At 46.8% G+C, this 21,083-nt stretch overlaps 1 protein-coding gene across 1 annotated transcript in view; it reads left to right on the forward strand.

Annotated features, from left to right (window-relative positions):
• The window catches only part of NPSR1 (neuropeptide S receptor 1), a 1,037,222-nt gene that overhangs the window by 464,552 nt on the left and 551,587 nt on the right, over window positions 1–21,083 (forward strand). Inside the window, exon 4 of the mRNA XM_075316580.1 lies at window positions 5,326–5,419. Coding sequence (XP_075172695.1) covers window positions 5,326–5,419 — 94 coding nt within the window. The remainder of the gene's footprint in view (window positions 1–5,325; window positions 5,420–21,083) is intronic.

A 21,083-nucleotide genomic window follows, 5' to 3' on the forward strand; every position in this document is an offset into this window, starting at 1 on the left:
CTCCCGCTACTGCTACTGCCGCCCCTCCCCCCACCATTACCATCTCTAATGACATCCCCTCCCTTCGCTCTACCCAGCCCCCGCTCTGTTTGCCGCCGCCACTGTGTGTGTGTGTTTGTGTGCCACTGCATGTGAGTACCTGTGTGTGTGTGTACCGGTGATACTGTCTGCAGGGTTGTGTATCTAATCCTATCCTGTGTGATACTGTCTGCTGAGCCATGTATCTAATCCTATCCTGTGTGATACTGTCTGCTGAGCCGTGTATCTAATCCTATCCTGTGTGATACTGTCTGCACAGCTGTGTATCTAATCCTATCCTGTGTGATACTGTCTGCTGAGCTGTGTATCTAGTCCTATCCTGTGTGATACTGTCTTCTGAGCCGTGTATCTAATCCTAAATTGTGTGATACTATCTGCTGAGTCGTGTATCTAATCCTATCCTGTATGATACTGTCTGCACAGCTGTGTATCTAATCATATCCTGTGTGATACTGTCTGCTGAGCCGTGTATCTAATCCTCTCCTGTGTGATACTCCTGCTGTCCTTGGTGACACTTTAGACATTTGTTAGTTGTTTTTTAGGTTGGGAGGGGGAGCTGTGACATCACACACAGGAGAGCAGACTCCGCCCACTTTACTGCAGCTGTAATGTGAGCTTTTTCTACAGTGGGATTTCTGTAGGATTTCAGAAGCTCCTCCCCCTAGTGTTTAACAGTGGAAAATATCAAACTTTTTAATTTATTTTTATATTTTGCTCAATTAAAAACAAATAATAATATTTAAACAAAACATTAAAACATTATTACTTTACATTTTTTCAGTTATTGAATTTTTTTTTTTTTTGACGATACCTTCCCTTTAAAAATATCTCCAGAATCCGTCCTTTCGTCAATTCTCAATCTACGAAAATGCAAGTGCATGCCCTCATAATCTCCCACCTTGACTACTGCGACATCCTCCTCGGTGACCTCCCTGCTAAAACCCTTGCACCTCTCCAGTCCATCCTTAATCTTGCAGCCCAACTGCTCCACCTTACTCCTCCCTACCACCCCACTTCTCCCTTCTGCAAATACCTTCATTGGCTGCCAAATTTCCACTGTTTCCAATTCCAACTACTAACACTGATTTATAAAGCCGTCCATAATCTGTCTCCTCTGTATATCTTTGAACTTTTCTCCCGATACACTCCAACATGTAATCACCGTTCCTCTCAAGATCTCCTTCTCTCCTCACTCATTTTCTCCTCATCCAACCGCCTTCAAGACTTCTCCAGAGCATCCCCTGTTTTCTGGAACTTGCTGCCTCAACATGACAGACTATCCGCTAGACTTGCAAGCTTCCAACGGAACTTGAAAACTCACCTGTTCAGAAATGCCTATAGTCTCCCTTGACCCCACTACCACCGCTGGAGCTGCCGCCTCACCACCACCACCGAAGCTGCGACCTCACCACTGCCCTACCTACTGTCTCCTCCCCAATATCCTATAGAATGTAAGCATGCAAGGGCAGGGTTCTCTTACCGCTGTACCAGTCTGTCTTTTGTAACTTGTACATGTATTTTGTATGTAATCCCCTATGTACAGCACCATGGAATCAATGGTGCTCTATAAATAAATGTTAATAATAATAATAATAATAATAATAAAATACTAGTTGCTAGTCTCCTGTGGGATTTATACATCATTTCAAATATACTTTGTACCTTAACTCCCCATTGTAGGGTTTACCTTTTGATTTGACTTGTATACAAGATATTAAGCAGGTATTGTATTTTTCCTTCCTCTCAATATAGAGGTTGGACATGTCACATCGGTCTATGGGGATAGCAGGAAACCGGGGCCCCTAAGATGACCCTCAAACAAGGGGGCCCTGTGCTATCCCTATTCTCAGAGATACCCCTATTGATGGGGATGTCTGTGTCTACTTCCTGGTCTTGCTCCTGACCAGCCCTGATCTTATACCCCCAGAAGGACCAGAGCAGAAGTGTGATTAAACTCACAGAAGTAGACAAACAGGGGAAACCAAAACTGTTATATGTGATAACAACTAGGGAATAACAAAATACATATAAAAAGGTGCAGTGCTTAAGATAAGTGCAACAAACCGATTGGTGTGGCAGGTGGACAGTAGGGAGGAAAAATCAAAAACTTATCTCATTGATGTGAACAGAATGGTAATTTCAAGCCAACACATTTCTCCCAGAAGCGGGTTCCTCAGGAGGCCAATAGTGAACTACAATGGTGGTTCAGGAAAACCCTCTGTAGCCTAATGGCTGATTCAAAGAGGGGATCCTGTTGATAAATAACACACTGCAGACCCAAATAGTGCTGGTGTCCAAGGGAGAACACCCTATTCAATGAGATCACTTCTCATTGAATAGGGTGTTTTCCCTTGGCACGGCACCTTTTTTCCGGCAGGGACTTCAGGGGCAGCAGGGAAATCTGCCCCTGCAAGTGCAATCTATCCTGTGCACTTATAGTAATCACGGTGTGGTTTTAAGTGATTTAATAAAGTATTTAAGTTTTATAGGGACAGTCTATGTGCATGAAACCAAAACTCTGTCACATAGCATGCACACACAGAGGTATAAGACAGCAAGAGACTAGGAGGAAAATAGGATCAGGGTGGAAACAACAAGATGAAGGGTAAACTCCACAACACCAAGCACAGGCTACTCTCTCTCTCTCTCCAGAAAATCTGGGACACCACAGCACCCAGACCAAAACAGCAAAAACTATTGTCAGTATGGGTGGAAGATCTTCTCTAACTTAAGTATGAGAGGAATAGATGTGATAGGCTTCCTTACAACATGTTATCCCAGAAGGCTAACAAGCAGGCTAGCAGAGGTTAAATCTTGCAAGGCTTTCTATGACTAAGCACACAGCTGATCGATGCGCAAGACTGCCTGTGTAGATCAGAAAAGTAGAAAAACCATCGGGTGGAGTGTCAGAATCTGCAATTTAAACGGCGTCTGATGCCGCCATGACAGTCGGCGAGTTTTGTGTAAAACTCTGTGTGACAGGAATTTTGCATAATACTGATTGCACGTTACATTCCTATTAGCCTACTGGACTCACAGTTTATTTCACACATTATACTTTTACCCCCACTGCAGGGTTTATCCCATGATTTAGGCCTGCTTCACACGTCAGTGATTCTGGTACGTTTGTGCTCTTTTTTAAATGTACCAGAATCACTGACATACGCAGACCCATTATAATGAATGGGTCTGCTCACACATCAGTCATTTTTCACTGCACGTGTCTCCGTGCGGCGTACCCGCGTGTGCGTGATTGCCGCACGGAGACATGTCCATTTTTTTCTGGCATCACTGATGTCCCACGGACCACGCAGTGGTGTGGTCCGTGAAACACGTGCCAGAAAAAAATGTGCTTTTAAAATAAAAATCATTTTTACTCACCTGGCTCCAGCGATGTCCTCTGCAGCCCGTGCAGCTTGCTGCTTCTGAGCCGGCTCATTACTGTCGTGCATATTCATGATGCACGACACAGCCGACCCGGAAGCAGCTGCTGCGCGGGTCAGCGCCGGCCGGATGCTGCACCGCGGGAGCGATCAACACCATGGAGAGCGGGAGCGCGCACAGGTGAGTTAATCTCTAAGTGCAATCGCGGGCCACGGAGAACGGAGCCCGGATTGTACTTAGACAACCCACGTGTGCCGTGATTCACGGCACATGGAGGGACATGTGCGTGTTTTACACGCCAGTGAAAAACGTCAGTGTTTTTCACTGACATGTGAAACGGGCCTTAACCTGTAAACAAGCCAATAAACAGGTATAATGCCTATTCTGGACACTTGTCCACCATAATGTGTACTATTGTATTTTTCATGACCTAATATATATCAGTCTGGATATCAATTGTACTCCACTATAATAAGTAATTTTGTTTAAAGAAATGCCTGACCATTTGGGTGTATATAAACATTTTCATAAGAAACCTGTTACCTACTACCTAGACCTCGTTGCATTGGCGTCCCCTAGTTCAAGACTCCCTGTTTTATTGTAATTTGTCATTTTAATTGATCAAATATAATATTTATTTTTAACATAAATAAATTATTTGGCTATTTCTGCACCTTTTCTTATCCCTTGAGGATAAAAGTTTTCCAATGTCATAAATGATCCTTCATTTTGATGGCAGTGATAGTCATTTAATAAAGATTTAACCAGTATTCTATTTCCTTTCTATAAATGTAAAACACCCCTCCAGCAGTTTTTTTTTCAGCACTGGATAAGCTTCCTGCCTCCTATCTTAAACTCACCTTCCGGCAGCTCCGCTCTGGTCCCGTGGCGTCATCTTGCGCCCATAACGTTTGACTTGAAGGAAATCAGAAGTTATGTCACAAGGTCTCAATGCATCTCGATGAAAATCAGAATGAGATCAAACGAGGCTCTTGTAGAGATATATTGAGTTGTGACCTCCGGCTCCATGAAACACTGGATCTGCTGGCAGGTCACAAATCGAGGGAGAATGACAAGAGCGCTACTGGAAAAAGAAGATAATAGCAGCAGTAGAGTCTAAAGCGGGCTTTACACGCTATGATATATTAAACGATATGTCGTCGGTGTCACGTCGTTAGTGATGCACATCTGGCCTCGTTTGACATATCGTAGCGTGTAACACAAATGAGCGACTGTGAACGAGCAAAAATACTCACCTTATCGTTGCTTGTTGACACGTCGCTCATTTTCAAAATATCGAACGTCCTTCTGTTCTCCGGTTGTTCATCGTTCCCGAGGAAGCACACGTCGTTCCGTGTGACACCCCGGGAATGATGAACTGTAGCTTACCTGCGGCCACCGCCAATGCGGAAAGAAGGAAGTGGGCGGGATGTTACAGCCCGCTCATCTCCGCCCCTCCGCTTCTATTGGCCGGCCGCTGTGTGATGTCGTTGTGACGCCGAACATCCCTCCCCCTTCAGGAAGTGGATGTTCGCTGCCCACAGTGAGGTTGTTCAGGAGGTAAGTAGGTAAGTACGTGTGACGGGGTTACTGACTTTGTGCGACACGGGCAACATATTGCCCGTATAGCACAAACGATGGGGGCCGGTGCGATCGCAAATGCGATCGCATGGGAAATTGCAGCGTGTAAAGCAGGCTTAAGACAGGGGCAGGAGATTTACATTTAGATCACATTCCAGCGGGGCTATAAATAAACACTGGAGCATGGCTTCAACTGTTCCTTACTGTATGAGGCTTGAAATATAACTTATTAACTATAGTATGTATCATATATACAATAATACAGGTATGTTTTTAGAAATCACAATGACTGGCCTTTATATGTCTTTTTTTGTTTCTAAGGTTGTCCTTCTGTATGCATCGACCTATGTGCTGGTGTCACTCAGTATTGACAGATATCATGCTATTGTTCACCCAATGAAATTCCTTCAAGGAGGTACAGTAACTTTGAACTTCATTAAGATTACATTATTTATTATGACTATTGGTTTCATTTGAAGTATTTACATATTTTTTATTGGAATCTTCTTTTGTGTGCAAATGTATTTCTTTAATAGGGTACACGCCCACAATCAGGACCCATCCTGGATGCAGCAGGTCCTGACCTGTGAGGCCATGAATCTCCTCTGCAGGAGACTACTTCTGCCCGTGCCAACGATCTGGGCTTGGACACTTGCGGTGTCTCTCTTCTGTTCTCCCTGTGAACACCTGCCACTCTGCAGCAAATAATTTACATGTTTGTGGCTCGGAAAGCTGCACCACAGGTCAGTTTACGCTGTGGGCAGTACACGCACAGTGGGCACAGGATTTCTAGAAATTCCATCCACTGTGCTTGTACTGTACATCGCAGTGTTTTGGATGCAGCTGAAGCTTGCTGCGTCCAAACTGCTGTGAACACTGATCATGGGCACGCAGCCTTAAAGTGAATATGTCAGAACAGAATAACTGTTCAAACTCAGTACAGGAGCAAGGTGCAAACTTGGAGTGACCAAACATTTAATGGGGTATTCCCATCCCCAAAATACTATCCCAATGTGTAGTTGGTGTAATAATAATAATAATAATAATAATATGAGCAAATACCTCAAATTATATGCTGTATGTAGTATACTTCTCCTGATTAGCTGTGTCACTTCCCTCATGAACAGGGCATTATATCAGTTAAGGTATCTATGTTTACAATCCCTAGCAACTAAAGAACTTTCACTATATGCATGGTCGTAACCAAGGATACCTAAGATAAGGTAATGCCCTTGACATGAATAAGTGACAATTAATCGGGAAAACTATACTACATTTCTGATTGGAGATATTAGAAAGCCACGGACCCACTTGGGGGGGAGGGGCGACATGACCAAGGGGGAGGTAGGGAGTGATGGGGTTAATAGGGACAGTTGTGTGTATGCCTAATATGGCATTGGGGGATGGCCTTAGCCTGGGAGGAAGAGGAGGAGCAGGGAAAGGGTTAGTCTGGGAGAGGAAAGAGTTACCTCCTCTTCTGCTTCCGGACGCCGAACGATCACCACCATGGCTGACCTCCAGGACCTGCAGCGTTTGATTCAGGCAGCAGTTGCAGCACACGAGCCCCTGGCAGTGCAGTCCCACATCAGGGCTGCCGGGGTTAACCTGTCGGTGCTTGCCCCTCGTCCCCCCAGCAGCGGCGGGCGCCAGTCGTTGCCCCCCCGCAGGTATTCCCCGGGCGTGGGGGGGGGCGAGGAGGAGATGTAAGAGCCCCTCCAGGGACCCTCCGCAGAGTGCGGCGCAGCGGCAGCATCTGGCTGTTGCAGAGGCCGGCGGGAGGAATCTTCGCTCCAGCCGCGGCGGTCGGGAGGTGGGAGTGGCCAGCACGGGGCCTACTTCCGGTCCTGGCCTCCGGGTTGGATTTACTGTGAGTGCAGCGGCTCCAGGTCGGGAGCGCGCTCGGCGCAGGAGAGAGGCCAGCAGATCCCCCTGCAGTCGGCGGGGGGACCACGGGGCTGCACGTGGCGGTAGGTCCGGCGCCGGGGGGAGGTCTGCGGTGCCTAACCCTGGTGCGGCTGAGAGAAGGAGTGACGGCGGGAGCCCTGCGGCGACCGCCGGGTCACTCAGTACCGCTGTGCAGCCCCCGGATGTGGCAGTCTCCCGTGGGAGCGGGAGGACTCGGCGGACGGAGGCCTGCAATAGCCCAGGAGGGCCAGAGGCGGCGACGGCTGAGACCCGGAGCCGGGCGTCTGTTCGTCCGCGCCCAGAGGCCCCTTGCAGTCGGCAGGGGGGCAGGCGCAAGAGATCGAGGCCCGGGGTGCCAGCGCGGGGACAGGACGGTCTCCTGGGTTGTCACCCCGGGGCAAGAGATGGAGCGGGGATGACTCTGCCCACGCGGCGGCCCTGTCCGGCGGCCGTGGTGGGGGGGTGCTGCGGCGGCGCCCCCCGGATGTCGGATGGAAGATGAGGCCAGCGGCGAGGAGGAGGAAGAGGCTTTCGTTTCGGAGGAGTCGGATGGACGACAGACGGAGGACAGCGAGGCGACGGTCTCGGGGGACGCCGAGCTGCGGTCGGGTGAGACGGCCGCGGAGGCGGCAGGGGCTGCACTGGCGGGGGGCTTCGGGGGGGGCGGCTGCGGCTACGGCAGCGCCCGCTGGTTTAGCTGTGTGGAGCCAATTGTTGGGGCTGTTGCAGGGGCTGGCGGCGGTTTCGGGGGCGGTGGGGGAGGGGGCTCAGGCGCCGGTGGCGGCGTGGGTGGGTGCGTCCGGTTTAGGGGCCTCGTCGGTGACGGGGGTGACGAAGCGGGTGCGAGTAAAGGGGGGGGCGAAGGGGGGAGTGAGACGGGGGAGAAAAGGAGAAGGGAAAGGAGAAGGAAAAGGAGAAGGAGGATGAGGTGGTACGCTTAGATGATAGGGCTAAAAGCGAAGTTTATGTTTGTTTTGAAGGCCCGCTGGGGGCCCATTTAAAGAAGGAGGTGCGGGAAAAAATTTGGAAAGGGGAATATGTGGAGATATTTTCTCTGCTTCCCCTGGAGAAATTTAATCTGGATAGGGTTAAGCCGAGTGACTCCAAAAAGGAGAAGGACGAGGAGGAAAAGCGCCGTTATAGGCTTATTCCTCGGACTTTTGCCAACTGGCTACAGGCATTTGCGATTTTGGCGAGCGTGGTCGGGGAGAAGGAGCTGGAGCATTGTTCGGCTTTGTTCGGTTACATGGATGCGATAGGGGAGGCTTATAGGGTTTATGGTGGGCTGGCGTGGCTGCGGTACGACGAGCAATTTAGGCAGCGGAAGGCATTGCGGCCAGATATGCGATGGGACCATAAGGATATTTCCTTATGGATGCGACTGATGTCGGCACCGGCTCAGCCCTTTCGGGGGGGCGCCGGGGGTTCGGGGGCCGGGTCCCCGGCAAGTTTCAAAAAAGGTTTATGTTGGCAGTACAATGAAGGGCAGTGCAGGTTTGGAGAGGCGTGCCGCTTTAAGCATGAATGCTCCGTATGTGGGGGGGGGACATAGCTTGTCTAAATGTTTTAAAAAAGGAAAAGAAAAGGCTGGTGACGGGGCTGGTAAGAGGGACGACGCCGGTGAAGGTAGAAGTGATGGTTCCGTTTTTAAATAGGTATCCGGACGGGGAGGCTGCGGCATTGTTATGTTCTGTTTTTTCCGATGGTTTTCATATCCCGTCGGTTGTTAATGCGTCGGGCCCGCCGTATCGTAATTTGCGTTCCGCTCGGGATCATCCAGAAGTGGTGGATGAGAAGCTTGAAAAGGAGGTGGCTTTGGGCAGGATGGGCGGTCCTTATGTCGCCCCGCCGTGCGGGAATTTGGTGGTTTCGCCGTTGGGGGTGGTGCCAAAGAAAGAGAGGAATAAATTTCGGCTGATTCATCATTTATCTTACCCGGAAGGGTTATCGGTGAATGATGGCATTGCACCGGAGTTGTCAGCGGTATATTATGTGTCGTTCGATAAGGCGTTGGACCTGGTTAGGGCGGCGGGGCGGGGTGCATTGATGGCAAAGGCGGATGTGGAAGCGGCGTTTCGGTTGTTACCGGTTCATCCAGATAGTCAGCATTTGTTGGGTTGCTGGTGGGATGGCAGTTATTATGTTGATCGTTGTTTGCCAATGGGCTGTTCCATTTCGTGTTCGTACTTTGAGGCATTTAGTTCGTTTGTTGAGTTCGGGACGTGTCCGGGCTTACGTCCATCATTCATTATTTGGACGATTTCCTGTGTGTCGGGCCGGCGGGTTCGATGGTTTGTGCGGGTTTGCTATTTGCGTTGCAAAAGGTTGTGGTCAGCTTCGGGATTCCTTTGGCGCCGGATAAGACGGAAGGCCCGGCGCCGGTGATGTGTTTTTTGGGAATTGAGATTGACTCCATTGCTATGGAATGCAGGTTGCCGGCGGAGAAGGTCCGTGATTTGAGGACCGTAGTGACGGGGGTGAAAGCGGCGAAGAAGGTGCGGCTTAAGGCGGTGCAGTCCTTGCTTGGAAAATTGAATTTTGCTTGCAGAATTGTGCCCATGGGGAGAGTGTTTGCGAGGCGTTTGGCGATGGCTACGGCCGGGGTAAGGTCTCCGGCGCATTTTGTGCGGATCACAAAGGTGATCAGGGATGATTTGGAAGTATGGGATCAATTTTTGCAGCATTTTAACGGCCGGGCGCTGGTGATGGAGAGGGTGGCGTCTAACGGGGCGTTGCAGCTGTTTACGGATGCGGCGGGGTTGGGGTTGGGGCTGTCTTCAGAGGTCATTGGTGTGTCGGGCAGTGGCCACAGGCGTGGCGGGAGAGCGGCTTGGTTAGGAATTTGGCTCTGTTAGAGCTATTTCCCATTGTAGTGGCAGTGGAGCTATGGGGGTCGCACTTTGCCGGAAGGAAAGTGTGTTTTCACTGTGATAACCAGGCGGTGGTGCACGCGATTAACAACTTGTCTGCTAAGTCGGAGCCGGTGGTGGTGTATTTGCGGCATTTAGTGTTGAGATGTCTGCAGTTGAATGTGCAGGTAGTGGCAAGGCACGTTCCGGGTGTTGACAACGAGGTGGCTGATGCTGAGGTGACTTGGTGCCGGTATGCTAAGGTGTGGGCTGAATGGGAGGAGTTGTTGTGTCTGATGTTTGGTGGGGAGAGCGTGGATTACTTGGTGGCTTTGTTGTCGTTGGTGAGTACGGATTTTTCAGCCGGGCGATCGGCATCGGCTGTGGCACATCGGGTGTCGGCAGTGGCGTTTTGGTTAAAAATGAGAGGGGAGCGTGATGTTTCACAGGATTTTCGGGTTCGTCAAGCTTTGCGGGGTTTCCGCCGCGGCGTACGGGATAGGGACAAGAGGCGTCCTGTATCGTTCGGTTTGTTGAGACGGATGGTGGGTGGCCTGAGCGGCATTTGTGAGTCTGTATACGAGACGGTTTTGTTTACAATGGCTTTCGGTCTCGCTTTTTATGGGGCTTTCCGGATAGGTGAGCTGGTAAGCCCGTCTAGGGTGACGGGTGGTGGTTTGCTGCTGGAGGACGTGCGAGTGAGCGGTGGTCAGGTGGAGTGCCGGATTCGCCGGTCAAAAATGGATCAGCTGGGCCGTGGTAGATTGGTGGTGTTATATGCGGTTCCAGGAGAGGAATTGTGCCCTGTGCGTTTAGTCGAGAGATTTCTGGCCGTGAGGGGAGGCTTACCTGGCCCGTTGTTGCGGCATTTGAATGGTTCGTTTTTGTCGAGGTTTCAGTTTGTGGCGGTGCTGCGGCTGAGTTTACGTAACGCAGGGGAGCGCCCGGAGGAATTCGGGTCGCATTCATTCCGAATTGGGGCAGCGACTGAGGCAGCTCGTTGGGGGCTTGGTGATGAGGTGGTGAAGCGTATTGGTAGATGGGAATCTTCTTGTTTTCGGCGGTATGTGAGACCGCAGTTGTTGTAGCATCATGGTATTTTGGTTACGTGCGGAAGGTTGCGAAAAGGGGTGTTTCTAGCGGTCTTGGTGGTTGTGATGTTATTGGTTTTGATATTTTCGTTCTGTTTTATTTGTTATAGGGAAGTGCCTGATCTGGATCTTGGGGCACTCTTTCGTATTTTGGGGTGCCCGTCGGGCTGAGGTCCACCCGAATGGTCGACAGCTGGGTTTGGATCGTGCGCAGGCGACTGTTCGATGGATTGGAGTTCGGGGCATGGAGTGGGGCAGGGTGGTCCCGGAATTTCGTTTTCATTGTAAAGTTGAGCAGCCCCCGGATGTGCTGGTATTGCATGTGGGGGGGTAATGATCTTGGTGCCAGGGCGTCGCGGGATTTGATCCGAGATATAAAGATCGACTTACTGCAGTTGTGGAAGCGGTATCCTGGTTTGCTGGTCGTATGGTCCGACATAGTGACCAGGTTGGCATGGAGAGGGGCTCAGTCGGTGGAGAAGGTTAATAAGGCCAGGGCCCAGGTGAATAGGGTGGTGGCTAGGTTTGTGACCAGGAATGGTGGGATTGTGGTAAGGCATAGGGATTTGGAGCCGGCAGATTGGCGATTTCGGAGGGGTGATGGTGTGCACCTAAACGAGGTCGGTCTGGATTTATGGGCGTTGGGTCTGCAGGATGGTGTGGAGCGTGCTTTTGGTGTGTGGCGGGTCCAGGCCACGTAAGGTGTCACGTGGTCTGTCCTGTGGCGGGGGGGTAGGTCTGGTCCAGAGGTTTGGAAGTGATTGGTGGCTGGACCGGGAGTCATTGTCTTGGTATGGTGGCTCTCGGTTTCCGGGATGTGGCAGGCACGGGGTTCTGCCAAAGTGTGGGGGTCAATCCGTGGGTGATTGGCACCTCGTCTCTGGGTCGGTGTGTTGCGGCCGAGGACAGGGGGAGTAGTAGTTAGTGGACTGGGCCTACCCCGGGGGGTATTGTAAATGTTATTGTCTATTGTTACCTTTATGTGGTTGTTTTGGGTCGCCCGTTGGACGGCGTCCCTAAGGTGCTAGTTTGTAAACAATAGGCAATAAAAGGCTGCTGTGGCCATTTCAACCAAGTCGCATGCAGTCCGTGTGTTTATTCTTAGAGGATAAGGGGGTTTGGTTACACAGACATCACGACCGGAGAATCCTCCCTCAGCTGGTCAAGAAAGCCATGGACCCACTTGGGGGGGAGGGGCGACATGACCAAGGGGGAGGTAGGGAGTGATGGGGTTAATAGGGACAGTTGTGTGTATGCCTAATATGGCATTGGGGGATGGTCTTAGCCTGGGAGGAAGAGGAGGAGCAGGGAAAGGGTTAGTCTGGGAGAGGAAAGAGTTACCTCCTCTTCTGCTTCCGGACGCCGAACGATCCCCGCCCACCCTCCCTTTGTGTTGTTATGTGGGGGATGTTTTTTGGGTAGTTGGGATGCTCTTTGTCACAGCAGCGGGGGGGTAGGTCTGGTCCAGAGGTTTGGAAGTGATTGGTGGCTGGACCGGGAGTCATTGTCTTGGTATGGTGGCTCTCGGTTTCCGGGATGTGGCAGGCACGGGGTTCTGCCAAAGTGTGGGGGTCAATCCGTGGGTGATTGGCACCTCGTCTCTGGGTCGGTGTGTTGCGGCCGGGGACAGGGGGAGTAGTAGTTAGTGGACTGGGCCTACCCCGGGGGGTATTGTAAATGTTATTGTCTATTGTTACCTTTATGTGGTTGTTTTGGGTCGCCCGTTGGACGGCGTCCCTAAGGTGCTAGTTTGTAAACAATAGGCAATAAAAGGCTGCTGTGGCCATTTCAACCAAGTCGCATGCACTCCGTGTGTTTATTCTTAGAGGATAAGGGGGTTTGGTTACACAGACATCACGACCGGAGAATCCTCCCTCAGCTGGTCATGCTAATATTATTATTACCCAGACTACATATTGGGATAGGATCTTGGAGATGGGAATAACCTTATAAGTTTAACCCTCCTTCCCACCTGCTTGTTTTCCATCTATCTCTGCTCTTCTATGGCTCTATAAAGCTAGAGCTATCAATCAAAGAAGATAGAAGTTGATGGGAAGATGCACTTAAATGTTGGGCCCCGCCGTGATGCACCACGCACATGTACTTGGTTTGCACATTTGTTCTGTTCTGACAGAGTCCCTTTAAGATTCTATGTTTCCTGTTAGGTATAAGTTAGGGGATTTCTGCAAGATCTTTACCGCTCTTTTACAGTTTTGTAGCTGGAACTAATTGCTCTTCTGTGTTTCACTAAAGATTGAGCTGAAAGATTGCAACTGAAATGATATATTAGTCACTGTTCTATCTGAAATTATTATACTTTGTAATAGTATTTTCTTAAGCATAAGACTAATTGAGTGTAACATTTCACTTATAAAGTTACTATAGAAACAAAAAGTGCAGGTCTTAAAATCTTGCTAATGATCATATTAAAGTCGTAAAGGAAAAAGAGATGTCAAGACATTTATTCTCGTTTGGTTCAACATTTACCCCACTGAAAGTAATTGGACCCATTGTCAGTTCTTTTTATAGGATGTAGGTAGCATAGAGAATAATAATATAGCATATATAGTTAAAGTAAGTTAAGTAAAATTACTAGTAAAAGTTACACACTTTCAACTGTTTGCAGCAAACCAATGAAACAAGAACAATTTCAATACAATTGGTATAATATGTGGTTTTTACAAATTCAACACAAAATTACACTTTTAGGTTACGTTCCCACAATAAGCCTTTGGAGGATTATTAACGCTGTGTATTTTTGCTGCATTAAAAAGGCAGAGTCTTACAGTTACAGCAAAGTTCATGGGATTTATAGACATCTCCTGCTGCCTATACTTGTTTACTAAGCGTAAATTCACCTGCGGTGCGTTTCAAATCCACAATTCAATTTCTCTTGTGGGTGTGCTGAGTTTTTTTGTGTAGATTTCCCCCCATAGACACACATGCGTTTTTAGTGCATTTCTGATGTGGAAACTCATCAAAAAATGCATGTAATCCACATATGATAGTAACAATAAAGTCTTTCCAAAGCCAAATCCTAGGAAGTATCAAAAAGAAAACAGCTTTATTTTGGATATACCAAAAAGAGACAAACACTGCAGTGTTAATATTGTGATAGAAATACATGTTAAAGTGATTCTGTCAGGTCCAATATGCACCCAGAACCATGAGCAGTTCTGTGTGCATATTCCTAATCCCTGCATAACCGTTCCTGTACTGTATACACTAGCATAGATAAAGAGATCTTTAGAAAAAATATTTCTAAAGATGTTTTATCATATGCTAATGAGAACAGTGACTAATCGCAAGCGTGTTACTTCCCTTGGCTAGTTGGCCCTCTTAGCATGTAAGCACGCCCCTTTGGGCATGCTAACATGCTAATTAATGAGCAGCATCAGAGGCATGGCCAGGCTCACCTCTGCTGCAACCATTGGTTTTCGGCTCAATGCACATGATCAGACCATCCCCAGGCTTCCAATCATGCGCACTACACCAGTTTGAAGCCAAGACGCGTACTCCCGGTTTATTAGTTCCCGTGCTTGGAAGTCCAGGACTTCGGATCATGCACACTGAGCTGAAATCCAGCATCGGCGGTGGTGGCAACACAGAGGGATGAGGTCCACCATACCGCTGATGTTTCGCACTCATTAGCATTTAAGCACGCCCACAAGGGTATGCTTACATGCTAAGGGCGCCAACTAGCCAAGGGAACTAATGCCCTTGCGACTAGTTGCTGGTCTCATTAGAATATGATAAAGTATCTTTAGAATTTATTTTTCTAAACATCTCTTTATCTATGTTACTAGATACAGTGACTGTTAAGCAGGGATTAGTAATATGCACCCAGAACTGCTCATGGTTCTGAGTGCATATTGCACCTGACAGGTTCCCTTTAAAAAATACACACAAACATGCAATAAAAAAATGCAAATAATCTTATTTAAATAATATGTACAAAAATGGAGCAGAAATTTTGCAACTTCAAAAACTCACCAAAAGCTCATCACAGGAACGTAGCCTTAATGAGTACTGCGGGCTCAGAATTATTCAACCCTTTCAGGACAAGCTACTTTAATACTTAGTAGAACATTCTTTGGTTGGTATGACCAGCTGCACGTGTGGTATTGACATTAGCTTATCATAGTATTTTTCAAAAATTGTAACCAATTCTTCATGGACAATGGTCTCCAGTTAACTCATATTTTTGTATGGTAATGAGAGTTGTCCAAAGAACAAGAGACTGTTGCCTTGCAAAAAAAAGATACCAAAGGCAGAACATCTTCTTAGAGATACAGTTGGAAGCATAGTCAGGATATCGTAACAGAAAACATTATGCCTTCTGTGTCAAAGCTGCAATTTAGGTGTCATTTGGGCTTCCGAAGGGACAATGATCCCAAGTATATCTCAAAGTCCACCATGGCTTGGTTATAGAAGTAGTCCTGGAAGACCTCTGGAGTGGCCATCTTAAACCCCATAGAAAATCTTTGTGGGAAGCATATCTGAAGGGTTGTAGTTAGATGAAGCGACAGTCGACATTAAAAGTCTTTTTTGGAGAATTTGGAGAAACCACTTGTTTTATTTGCTACAATGTGCTATCTAAATTGTTATCGTTTGGCTTACTGCGCACAGCAGAAAATTTGTACATTTTGTTAATAAACCATGCAATGCAGACAATGAAATAATTTTATTGAAATTGTTTTCTGCTTTCCCTTTACAGCATAATTTTCTTTCTTGTTTACTCTGTTTATCCTCATTTTCTCTTTTGTATAATAGTTATGCAAACTTTTGTTTTGGGAGCCGTATTCATATGCCAATTGAAATATTAATGCAGATATTTGGCACTACTGTGGGGAAAGAAATCATCTACATAAATAAGCTACTTATTTCTGGTGAATGTCCATTGTAAAAACCAAGAAATTGCACTATTTAATGAGAAAGCCAAATCAGGAATGTTGGGATCATCAATTTTTGCCCATGGATCCTCGTGGAAGTATGTGACCCATTACATCTGATGTTACTGAACATAAATTCATGATAAAATGAATTGTATGTTTACTTAATCTAAATTTATAATCCTAAAAATCTAAATTGAAATCTTTTTTTTATACAACACTCGTATTACTTTGAAAGTAAAAGTATTTTGATATGTGCACTTGAATCTCTCTTTAAAAAATGGATCATATATACAGTGAAGGAAATAATTATTTGATCTCTTGCTGATTTTGTAAGTTTGACAACTGACAAAGACATGAACAGTCTATAATTTTAAGAGTAGGTTAATTTTAACAGTGAGAGAATATCCAAAGTAAAATCCAGAAAATCACATTTTTATAAATTACATCAATTTTTTGCATTTTACAGAGATAAATAAGTATTTGATCCCTCTGGCAAACAAGACTTAATACTTGGTGGCAAAACCCTTGTTTGCAAGCACAGCAGTCAGATGTTTTTTGGAGTTGATGATGCGCACATGTCAGGAGGACTTTTCGTCCACTCCTCTTTGCAGATCATCTCTAAATCATTAAGATTTTGAGGCTTTCACTTGGCAACTTGGAGCTTCAGTTCCCTCCATAAATTTTCTATGGGATTAAGGTCTTGAGACTGGCTAGGCCACTCCATGACCTTAATGTGCTTCTTTTTGAGCCACTCCTTTGTTGCCTTGGCTGTATGTTTTGGGTCATTGTTGTGCTGGAAGACCCAATCACGACCCATTTTTAAATTCCTGGCGGGGGAAGGAGGTTCTCACTCAGGATTTTACGATACATGGCTCCATCCATTGTCCCATTGATGTGGTGAAGTAGTTCTGTGCCCTTAGCAGAGAAACACCCCCAAAACATAATGTTTACACCTCCATGATTGACAATGGGGACAGTGTTCTTTGGGTCATAGGCAGCATTTCTCTTCTTTCAAACACCTCAAGTTGAGTTAAGACCAAAGAGCTCAATTTTTGTTTCATCTGACTACAGCACCTTCTCCCAATCACTCTCAAAATCATCCAGGTGTTCATTTGCAAACTTCAGATGGCCTGCACTTCTTGAACAGTGGAACTTTGGGGCACTGCAGGATTTTAAGCCATTAAGGCATAATTTGTTACCAATGCTGACAGTGATCCCAGCTGCCTTGAGGTCATTATCAAGTTTCCCCCATGTAGTTTTAGGCTGATCTCTCACCTTCCTCATGATCCTAGATACCCCACGAGGTGAGATTTTGCATGTTGTCCCAGATTGATGTCAATTGACACTCATTTTGTATTTCTTCCAGAGTCTTACTTATGATTTTGTTGCCCATTCCAGCCTTGTGCAGGTCTATGATCTTGTGCCTGACATCCTTAGAAAGCTCTTTGGTCTTGCCCATGTTGTATACGTTAGAGTCTGACAGGTTAAATGAATCAGGAGTCTTTTATACAGGTGACAATTTAAGATAGCTGTCTTTAAAGAAGTTGTCCAGTTACCAAAACTGATTTTTTTTTTTCTGATAAATCTTGCTAATATGTGCCCCTCAACACATCTATTATGTTTTTTCAGCAAAATTACCTTTTATTGTGCACTAGCAGCACACGGTCATTGCTGGCTCCAGCTCTGATGGGGTTAATCTCTCCTCTGACTTCCTGTGTTCAGTTCCTACAAGTCCCAGAATTCTTTGTGGCTCTAGGGCGGTGTCTGGCTTATCTAACACACTCACTGTGTCTAATACACCCACTCTGCTCCCACCCAAACCCTCCTCCCTGCCTCTTCCCTATGGATGCACTGAGATCAATCATACAGAGACAGCAGCAGCTCTACACAGCCAGGGGAAGAAAGTGTATGTGCGCGTATATACAGTGTATGTGTATATACAGTGTGTGTGTGTAAATACAGTGTGTGTGCATATATACAGTGTGTGTGTGTATATACAGTGTATGTGTATATACAGTGTGTGTGCGTATATACAGTGTGTGTGCGTATATACAGTGTATGTGTGTATATACAGTGTATGTGTATATACAGTGTGTGTGTGTATATACAGTGTGTGTGTGTATATACAGTGTGAGTGTGTATGTGTGTGTGTATGTCATACTCACCTGTCTGCAGGGTCCCGGTGCCATGCCTGCTTCCAGCCCCTGTCTCGGTCCCACCGCTCTGGCTGTGTGCAGTCTCCCCGGGGCACGTACGAAGCTTGCAGGACCTGGCGGTGGATCACCTGATGCAGTCACAAAGACAAGGGGGGGAGGGCACCACCTGAAGGGATAATTTTTACCCAATACCAATAGATGGGTTCACCTCAGCACACTTAATACATTACATGCCAGAGAAAGAAGAGGAAGTGTGCATAAGGAGGGATACACCAAGTTAATATATATAAAAAAAGGGATCTAAAGGACACACAAAGATGGCATCACCATATGCAATTGCAATAAATTGTAGTTTGCATATAAGATACCACACCGGGGTAGGCTACTACATAGGGGTAAGCTAACAATAAATAATGTTAGTACAGATAATGTGAACTGACCAAGAGGTGTACAATGCAAGGGTGTACATGCAGATAAGACACCACAATATACAAAAGCAATGGCCTATATTGGTGCAGTTAGCATAAGAAATAGTTAGCCTCTATAGAGGTAAAATTCCCCAAAAATATTTATAGCATATCGCCAAAGAGTGCCTAGGGGAAATCCCCAGCACAAAACACAACCGCAAAGATATTATAATAAACCCTGGATACCAGGCATGGCAACCCAAGATCAGGCATCAGAGGATACACGTCCCCACGCGTATCGTCACCACCTAGGGTGACTTCATCAGGGGTGGGTTCCCTGTGCCCTAAGAGACCAGGTTTAAATACCTGAGGGTCCTGAGTGTAGGCCATAATGGCGTTTCAAAAGCCGCGCGCTCCTGAGATACCCGGCGTCCCGGAAGTATCTACAGCGCCTGCGCCTTCCCCCCCTTATCTGCTTCCTTAATTACCAGATCGCCATTCTCCCTCAAATGCTGTAGTGCCCTCCTCTCCTCAATTGAGATATTATCTTGTTTATTTTTGTCCAATTTAAGAGATTGGATATCCCTACAAACAGCATCGAAGAAGACCTGAACCACTGGGAACAAAGAAAGACTAGGGGTGGCTTGTGAGGGAAGTCTGCCCGGAAATTTCTGCTTACCAAGAGGGGCCGACTGTTCATCCATCAGATCCAGTAGGGTTTGGAAGGCCATTCTTTCATCTTGGGGGAGGGAGTCGATCAGTTGAGGTTTGTGGTACAGGAGTTTGAAGGTAATTTGTCTGCAGAATAAATAAACATCCTTAATAAAGGTAAATTTATCTAGTTTGTTCATGGGGGAGAAAGACAAACCTCTAGAGAGGACCCCCCTTTCCACCTCACTAAGCTCATAATCAGCAAGATTAATAATATTCAGATTACCTCCGAGCTCCTGACTCCCAACTACTTCCTCCTGCGGTTGCCTCCTTTGTGGTGTGGGGACCAGCCCGTTTTCCTTAGTCCACTTCTCAGGTACCGGCCGCTTCCTTCTGCCCCTCCTGCATCGCTTTCTTGATCGCTTGGATCGGATGATAAAAAATCATCACTAGTAGATGCTTGATTTTCCCTATTGGGTTTCGTAGGTGAAGGCACCAGAGGTCCATTTTTTGAACTCTGTTTTGGTCTTAAATTACCCTTTATATATACTATGTAAAACTGTTTTTTCTATCGATTGTGCCTGGTCTCTCCTCTATTATAAGGCTTCCCACTTCACCAAGCCTTAATATGTACCTTTCAAGTTACGGATCGCTAAACAATATAAAAATGACTCCTCTTATGGCGGCCGCCATGTTTTCGGAGTCCCGCGCATGCGCGGTACTCTGATACTTTCTACTTCCTCTTTCTTCTGACTCTGCGCAGGCGCTGTAGATACTTCCGGGACGCCGGGTATCTCAGGAGCGCGCGGCTTTTGAAACGCCATTATGGCCTACACTCAGGACCCTCAGGTATTTAAACCTGGTCTCTTAGGGCACAGGGAACCCACCCCTGATGAAGTCACCCTAGGTGGTGACGATACGCGTGGGGACGTGTATCCTCTGATGCCTGATCTTGGGTTGCCATGCCTGGTATCCAGGGTTTATTATAATATCTTTGCGGTTGTGTTTTGTGCTGGGGATTTCCCCTAGGCACTCTTTGGCGATATGCTATAAATATTTTTGGGGAATTTTACCTCTATAGATGCTAACTATTTCTTATGCTAACTGCACCAATATAGGCCATTGCTTTTGTATATTGTGGTGTCTTATCTGCATGTACACCCTTGCATTGTACACCTCTTGGTCAGTTCACATTATCTGTACTAACATTATTTATTGTTAGCTTACCCCTATGTAGTAGCCTACCCCGGTGTGGTATCTTATATGCAAACTACAATTTATTGCAATTGCATATGGTGATGCCATCTTTGTGTGTCCTTTAGATACATCTATGCATATGGTACCCTTGCAGATGGTTGGCATTCTCTACAATAATATAACTGATTGTTATGGCATATTATTGTGTTATTGTTACATACATTTTGTCACTCTTTGTATTGTACTCGTTTGGCCGCACTAGCACAACCCACTGTTAATGTACATCGCTGTGTTATAGTTACGCATATTTTGTTACCCTGGGTACTGCACTTTCTCTGTTGATTATTGCATGACTCCCCCTCTTTTGGCAGCAGAGGATAGTCAAATCTTAACAGAGGTTGGGACATCTCTTGACATAAGGCCTTTGGGCTCTATGATTTTTAAATGATTTTAAGTGTGTGATCCTGTGTTCTATTTTTGTAATAAAGTACCCTTTTTTTATATATATTAACTTGGTGTATCCCTCCTTATGCACACTTCCTCTTCTTTCTCTGGCATCTGATGCAGTCACCTGACGCATCAGCTGATCGATTCTCGTGGTGTCGCCGGCTTTTTCGCGCCCGGCCGGCTATCAGCTGATCCTGCCGTCAGGGGACTTCATCAGCTGATTACCGGCAGCTCCTGCAGTGATGGGCCAGGATCAGACTCCGCTGCAGGAGCTGCCGGTAATCAGCACAGACGTGAGTATATTTTTTTTTGCACCGATGCATCAGCTGATTGTATAATCGGCTTTTATACAATCAGCTGCTGTGTCATGTGATTCACGTAGTTTAACCTGACACATCATCTGATCGCTTTGCCTTCCAGCAAACCGATCAGATGATATTGGATCCTGATTGGACGGCGCGGGACCTTAACCCAGGATTAC

This window comes from Anomaloglossus baeobatrachus, chromosome 6 (genome assembly GCF_048569485.1).
Source record: "Anomaloglossus baeobatrachus isolate aAnoBae1 chromosome 6, aAnoBae1.hap1, whole genome shotgun sequence".
NCBI lineage: Eukaryota > Metazoa > Chordata > Amphibia > Anura > Aromobatidae > Anomaloglossus > Anomaloglossus baeobatrachus.